The sequence below is a fragment of the Mangifera indica genome, chromosome 19 (assembly GCF_011075055.1).
Source record: "Mangifera indica cultivar Alphonso chromosome 19, CATAS_Mindica_2.1, whole genome shotgun sequence".
NCBI lineage: Eukaryota > Viridiplantae > Streptophyta > Magnoliopsida > Sapindales > Anacardiaceae > Mangifera > Mangifera indica.
Genome location: NC_058155.1, coordinates 4,849,640 through 4,857,081, shown reverse-complemented (window position 1 = coordinate 4,857,081; position 7,442 = coordinate 4,849,640). Strand labels below are relative to the sequence as shown.

The 7,442-nt window shown below is 37.2% G+C and overlaps 1 protein-coding gene across 1 annotated transcript; it reads left to right on the top strand.

The window, feature by feature from the left end:
* Window positions 1–3,159: 3,159 nt before the first annotated feature.
* LOC123202599 (sucrose transport protein SUC2-like) lies at window positions 3,160–6,068 on the top strand. The gene is made up of 4 exons (XM_044618553.1): window positions 3,160–4,562; window positions 5,337–5,400; window positions 5,505–5,548; window positions 5,655–6,068. The coding sequence occupies exons 1-4, from the start codon at window positions 3,306–3,308 to the stop codon at window positions 5,829–5,831; spliced, it is 1,542 nt and encodes a 513-aa protein (XP_044474488.1). The 5' UTR covers window positions 3,160–3,305; the 3' UTR covers window positions 5,832–6,068.
* The last annotated feature ends 1,374 nt before the right edge of the window (window positions 6,069–7,442 follow it).

The window sequence follows — 7,442 nt, the reverse complement described above, 5'->3', positions numbered from 1 at the left end:
CTTTTCTTTCATGATTGTAGGTACAGGTGATCGAGGTAACTATGAGACAAGGTCAGGTCAGCGAAGATAGATCTAATTGGTGCAGGTTATCTCTAGTTTATATTATATGCATACAGTCACATGTTCTTGTTGATTGTTTTCCTTTTTAAGATGATTGTACAGTTGTATAGGATTATTCCATGTTTTCAGATGCTTTTAGATGAGTTTGCATATGAGTATATACATCGTTTGTTCGTTTCCAGATTTTTAATTTTCTTAGAATAATTTCTAAACACTTTTAGTGATGCGTTCATTTTAAAGTATTTTAAAAGAAAAAAATAGATGCTCCGGATATTAATTCGTAACATTTCTCTTTCGGTGGATAGTACTTCTAAGGAGGGATGTTACAAAGATTGGTTTTGGTCTATCTTATTTCCTTCATCTATCAAAACCTTCATAAACAAAATTGACGACTTTTGGAGGGAGAGGAAGCATTGGAGAGAGAGAGAGAGTGTACTTGGAGGAAAACAGTGACGAAGACAACGATAGAAAAGCTCATAAAAAAAACTAGGAAAAGACATCAAAACTCTATGGGAGAAATGGTCACTTTTCAAACCTTTGGTGGAAGAAATTGTTAGATTTTTAAATTAAAGGTGGGGGGGGGAATGTGATAATTTTTTAGTTTTTTAAAATTTTGTTCACTAAATAATATTTTTACTCTTAAACCAAACAATGAATTTTAATAGATGGGTAGGTATTTGAGTTTTTGAAAGTTAATGAGTGGAAACTTGGAAAAAGAGTAAACTTTGGGTGGGAATAAGTCCTTTGGCCATTAAATAATGAATTTTGGAACAAAATAGGTGTAATTGTGAAAGTTATGGATTCATTGATGCATTTGTTTTGTATTGTGAACTCAGATAAGAGGCTTGCGTTAGAATATGTATATGATAGAATGTATAAAGTTAGGATGAGGATAAAGAAGATGTTCAAGAATAAAAAGAAATTCTATAAGCCTTACACTTAGATTATCAAGATGAGGTGGGATAGGACATTGTGTTGAGGTATTTATGTAGTCGTGTATTACTTGAATTTGGCCTTTCAATATGACTGTGAAGTTATTAGAAGATAGTAGAATGTTTTGAGATTGTGAGAAGAGCTTTCACGTTAGCTTGCCACTAAACCTGCAAATACACACAACCTAGTATGTATTAAATTTATATATTTTTTTTGTGTCAATTCTTTTTCTAAGTTGTGAATTCTATTGCGTAATTATTTACGTGTCATTTTTTATTAGATGAATGGTGGAGAATATTTGGGTACAATATTTCCAATTTACAAAAAGTTACGATCAAAATTTTCAGTCAAACTTTAACATATTCAGGGTTTGAACATAATTGGAGTATTTTTTAGGCCAAACGACTATTTCCCACCCAAGGTTTAGCGTTTTCTCAAAAGTCTCCCCTTTAACTATGGAAACACCAAACACCCACCCATGGCCGGTTAGATTTAACCAAACCCTAACGGTGGTAGGGGTAAAATCGTCATTTTGGCTAAAATATTAAAAATAAACTAAAATAGAATCTAATTTTGCCCCCCTAAACTTTAAAAACTAAAATTTTCCCCCACCCTAAGTTTTAAAAAATGGCAGTTTCACCCTAGGGTTTGGTTTTGAAATCTCCGGCGACCTCTCCGGCTCCGTTGCCGACGGCCGCTCCCTCCGGAAGCAACCTCTCCTTCCGGCGATCTCTTTCCTCCCATTTGGAGGTCTGATCGGCGCCCGGAGACGCCGTGGGAGACGAAGACTTCGTCGGGAAGACGAAGTTCTTCGTCTTCCCAGACGAAGGACGAAGTTCTTCGTCTTCCCAGACGAAGTTCTTCGTCTTCCCAGACGAAGCCGACGCCGTCGTCTTCGTCTGGGAAGACGATCGTCTTCCCAGAAGAAGACCTCTGGGAAGACGACCGTCTTCCCAGACGAGGATGACGACGTCGGCTTCGTCTGGGAAGACAAAGAACTTCGTCTTCCCGACGAAGTCTTCGTCTCCCACGGCGTCTCCGGGCGCCGATCAGACCTCCAAATGGGAGGAAAGAGATCGCCGGAAGGAGAGGTTGCTTCCGGAGGGAGCGGCCGTCGGCAACGGAGCCGGAGGGGTCGCCGGAGATTTCAAAACCAAACCCTATGGTGAAACTGCCATTTTTTAAAACTTAGGCGGGGGGAAAATTTCAGTTTTTAAAGTTTAGGGGGGCAAAAGGAGATAAAATTTTCAGCCGTTAGGGTTTGGTTAAATCTAACCAGCCATGGGTGGGTGTTTGGTGTTTCCATAGTTAAAGGGGGGACTTTTGAGAAAACGCTAAACCTTGGGTGGGAAATAGTCGTTTGGCCTATTTTTTAATACATATATACTAAGAAGAGAAAAAGATTGAAGCATCAACATTTAAATGATTTTTGTTTCAATTTGTGTTGTAATATTTATGTTGAATAATTAATTTATAATAGTATTTCAATACATGTATTTTGCAAAGTTTAAATTAAAAATTATCTATAAATTTAAATTCATTGTGTAAAGGACATATAATTAAACTAAATTTTTTCAGGTTTGGTCAAAACAGTCTAATCAATTCAATCAAATTTGGATCTCAAAATGGTTTATAATCCGCTTTAATTATTAAAACAACAGCTTACACTGCTAGCCAAGTATGTAAGCCCGTGACATTTATTTTGAAATTGAGTGACCAGTGATTTTAACAGCCGCAAGCATTTGGATAAACTGATATAAAATATTGTTCGATTCCCATATTATTAATTTGCCAAAATAATATTATATTATATTATATTATAATCTCATCTAATTATCATTAAATACCTTAGTTATTAATTATGTTTATAATTAGTAGACACATCATAATATATAAGGCAATACGAGATCTGTCACAAAAGGTATTGGTCTCAACTTTCATAACATATAAGGTGTTGGTTTCAACTTTCAACTGCAGAGACCCCTGAAAAAATAAAACAACCAAAGCCTTAACTCTAATAAATTCCCATTAATCAATTATATACCAAAAATTTAATTTCCCTTCTAATCTTAGTAATTAAGATTTATTACTGTTCTCCAGGTGTCGCCCTGACTCTGTACCCCCCACCCCCTCACTATTAACACTCAGACAACAACTCAAAAATTGGATAAGCTTGCTTCCGAAATCTCGCCAGATGCAGCCCTTCATGCACCGCAACTTAACTCAAATTCACTTATAAATTCTCATACAAATCCCCGCAAATTCAACACAACATTCCTCTTATCTTTTTTTCTCCTAAGCTTTAACCAAAGATGGAGATTCAGCTGGAGCAAGAGCAGCCATCGTCGCAGTCTTATAAAAAGATTGTAATGGTGGCTTCTATTGCCTCCGGGGTCCAGTTCGGCTGGGCGCTTCAGCTGTCTTTACTCACTCCTTACGTTCAGCTTCTCGGAATCCCTCACAAATGGGCTTCCCTCATTTGGCTCTGCGGCCCCGTCTCCGGGATGCTCGTGCAGCCGATTGTTGGCTTCCATAGTGATACATGCACGTCCCGTTTCGGCCGCCGCCGGCCCTTCATTGCGGCCGGGGGTATTCTTGTCGCCATTGCCGTCTTCCTCATCGGCTTCGCTGCCGATTTGGGACACCTGTTCGGAGACTCAATGACCCGGGAGATCAAACCCCGGGCTATTGCCATCTTCGTTCTCGGGTTTTGGATCCTAGACGTGGCGAACAACACGCTTCAGGGCCCCTGCCGGGCGTTTCTGGCGGATCTTTCCGGGAATAGCTACAAGAAAACTCGTGCTGCTAACTATTTTTTCTCCTTCTTCATGGCCGTCGGTAACGTTCTCGGCTTTGCCGCCGGCTCCTACACTCGCCTCTACCACATGTTCCCGTTTACAAAAACAAAATCTTGTGATTCCTACTGCGCGAATTTAAAGACGTGTTTCATCCTCTCCATAACACTCCTCTTAACGCTAACAACGGCGTCGCTGAGTTACGTACGCGACAGCCCCTGGTCACGGGAAAATGCTGGAAACAAAGGATCCGGCGAAGAAAAAGTCGGAGAGGAGTCGTCAAAAGTGCCGTTTTTCGGAGAAATCTTTGGCGCCTTAAAGGGTTTACAAAAACCCATGCGGATTCTTCTTCTGGTGACGGCACTCAACTGGATCGCATGGTTCCCGTTCTTGCTGTTTGATACAGACTGGATGGGGCGGGAAGTTTACGGCGGGAACTCGAAGGGGAACGCGGAGGAGCTCAGAATGTACAACGCGGGCGTGCGGGCAGGAGCCTTGGGTTTAATGCTAAATGCCGTCGTTTTGGGGCTGACGTCTCTCGGGGTTGAGTTTTTGGCACGTGCGGTTGGTGGGGTGAAGCGGCTGTGGGGGATTGTAAATTTTTTACTGGCGTTTTGTTTGGCCATGACTCTTTTGATCACCAAATTGGCGGAATCGAATCGGCGAGAGGTGGCCGCAGCGAACAGTGCCGCCACCGGCCATATTTTGCCACCTCCGGTTGGTGTTAAAGTTGGTGCTTTGGCCATCTTCGCTGTGATGGGGATCCCACAAGCAGTAAGTTTTATTACAGTTTAAACTCGTGACCATAGAAAATGGATATCGTTTTTTTCTTCTAACTTTATCTTCTTCTCTCTTCATTGAAAATTGTGACAAATTCTGATTGGGACGTAGCATTTCCTGTTTGATAAAATTTAGGGGAATTAAATATTTTTTAATGAAATTTACTTGAGTCAATTGAATTTAGCGTCTCTTCGCATTTTTTTGGACGAGTAGATTACTATTATTTTTTAAAAAATAATGCATGATTTTGTCAGGATATATAAGGCATGTTGCAACTTGCAAGCATGAACTATTTTTATAATATAAAACTGGAACATAATTTTTTTTGCTAAATTAATTGATTAATTGTATAGAATTTGGGTTCTACATAAAACAGTAATTTGGGTTCATTCTGATCTCTCTACAGCAAAATATATATATATATTTAGAAATATTTTAATTTATTTGAATGTCGCCATGTTGAATGATTTGATTGGATCAGAATGGGTTCGATTAATTTTGTCAATCAATGCGCTTTTTCTATTTTAAATACTCACTAATTTGTCTTGGTTAGGCGAACTGTTGTGCTAACAGTATGCTGCCCAACTCAAACTTTTGCCATTATCGTAAAAGTTCAATTTTATTTTTATTAATAAATTTATATGTTTGATCTTCAAGTTGATATTGTTCCCTTTGGCTACTTTCATGAGTTGGTAATTAATGGTAGAAACTAAGTTGATTTCTAAATTCTATTGAATAACAATTAATTTCTTACACATTATTCTGCAGGTTACATTCAGTGTTCCATTTGCTTTAGCATCCATATTCTCCAAATCTTCTACTGCTGGCCAAGGTATAAAAATTCTCCCCATTTTTTAAACTTGTTTCAAATTTAAAAATTTCAGGTTCCTTTTAATGTTTATTTGAACTTTCCTTTTTTTTTTTTCACATTACTAGGGCTTTCCTTGGGAGTTCTTAACCTTGCTATAGTTATTCCTCAGGTACTTTTGATATGGCTTTGATTCCATCCATTTGACATCTCTAATTCATTGCAGCATAAAATGTCCCATACGTTTAAAAATTGTTAACAGATTGCTGGTTTTACAGATGTTGGTGTCTGTAATTGGAGGACCCTTTGATGCTCTATTTGGAGGTGGCAACATCCCCGCTTTCATTGCCGGAGCTGTCGCTGCTGCAGCAAGCGGCATTGTGGCACTCACCATCCTGCCATCGCCGCCGCCAGATGCTTCAGCAGCTGAAACTCCAGTGGTTGGATTTCATTAAATATATGTGGGTTTTAGATTTAGTTGAAGCTAGCAGAAGAAAGCCTTTGTTTTAGTTGAAGCTCGCAGAAAAATAAAATTAATGAGCATTGTGGTATCACAATGCGAAAAAAGGGGATAAAAATTTTGTTATAACATCGGTAGAGATGCTGTCTTCGATTGCAGTGCAAGCTAACCATAAGTTTGTCTTTGTTTGGCAAAGTTCTGAATTTAATGCATGGCTAGCTTCTTTGGTTCACAGAGTTTTAAATGGATTTAAGTTGTGTTATGTTTAATTGTCCGTTTAACTGGTTACTATCTGGTTAATTACAGTATATGTATAAGCCATATAATATCAACAGGGTATGAAGGGACAAATTCTTATCCTTTAAATTTACAAAAACCTTTCACCAATCTATCAGAGTTACTTGTTAATTTTGACTGTCTAAGAGTATTTATATAATTTTACTTAAATATCATAATTGAGGTTAGAGGTACTTTGGGGTGTAAATTTATTTTTAAAAATAATTTACTAAAGCTGTATGAATATTTTCTTTATCTTTTCTAGGAAATTACATATTCACCTTATATATTTTTAAAGGCCAAAGGACTATTTCACCCCCAAGTTTAAGTATTATTCCAAAATCACACTACTTGAATTTGAAAAACTTAAAATCTCACTTATCCGTTAAAAATCATAGTTTTGGTTAGGGGCAAAATAGTTATTTAATAAAAAATTTAAAAATCATAAAGACAGCCACGTCGTCTCTGTCTGAGACCTCCGACGATCGTCTTCATATCTGACGATCATCTTCATATCCGATGAAGACGAAATCATTTTTGTTCGAGACGAAGACAATCCAACAAATATGATTTCATCTTCATCGGAGTAAATAGCTTATGCTAGTGGCTGGAAAGTGATCAGCAAGGAGAGTTGATTTGGGAGGGAAAGCCAACACCATCGGAGACGACCATCTTCGGTGACTCTAACCTTGATTTGCAAACCTTAGGGGAGAAATTTTGATTTTTCAAACTTTAGGTAGGGGGAATTGTGAGACTTTCAAGCTGGCTGGGGGGGGGGGGGAGGAAGTAATAAGACTTTAGTTTTTTTATTAAAAGACGATTTTACCCTTAACCCTAACTGAGATTTTTAACGGATGGGTGGGATTTTGGGTTTTTCAAACCTTACGGGTGCGTCTTTGCGATAACACTTAAACTTGGGTGGGAAATAGTCATTTGGCCTATTTTTAAAACATAACTATAGTCTCAATAGTTTATATTATAACATTTACACCCTTGATTTGTTATATTTTTTCAAATGTAATAGTTAATTTTGAAACAAAATTTTAAAAATGTCAAAAGCATTAACAAACTCTTTTGCAAATCCCTCCTTAAAATTGATTAGCATCCCTAATATTGTTAAAATTATAAGTTATCCCTAAATAGATAGTTACACGTCATTCACATTTATATCTATATTTAAATCAATAATTTTTTTATTATTTTGAAATTAATATAAATTAACATATAAAATTACTTAATAAAATTTTAAGATCAAAGTAAGATTTTTGAGAGTTCTCTTATTTTTTTTCAATAATTTTATAAAAAAGTTAATAAAATTTATTAAAAAATT

Excerpts from the sequence above, each read along its gene's own strand:
- LOC123202599 (XM_044618553.1), top strand. The coding sequence starts at position 3,306 with ATGGAGATTCAGCTGGAGCAAGAGCAGCCATCGTCGCAGTCTTATAAA. Across the intron at positions 4,563-5,336 it reads TGATGGGGATCCCACAAGCA|GTTACATTCAGTGTTCCATT; the intron begins GTAAGTTTTATT and ends ATTATTCTGCAG. Across the intron at positions 5,401-5,504 it reads ATCTTCTACTGCTGGCCAAG|GGCTTTCCTTGGGAGTTCTT; the intron begins GTATAAAAATTC and ends TCACATTACTAG.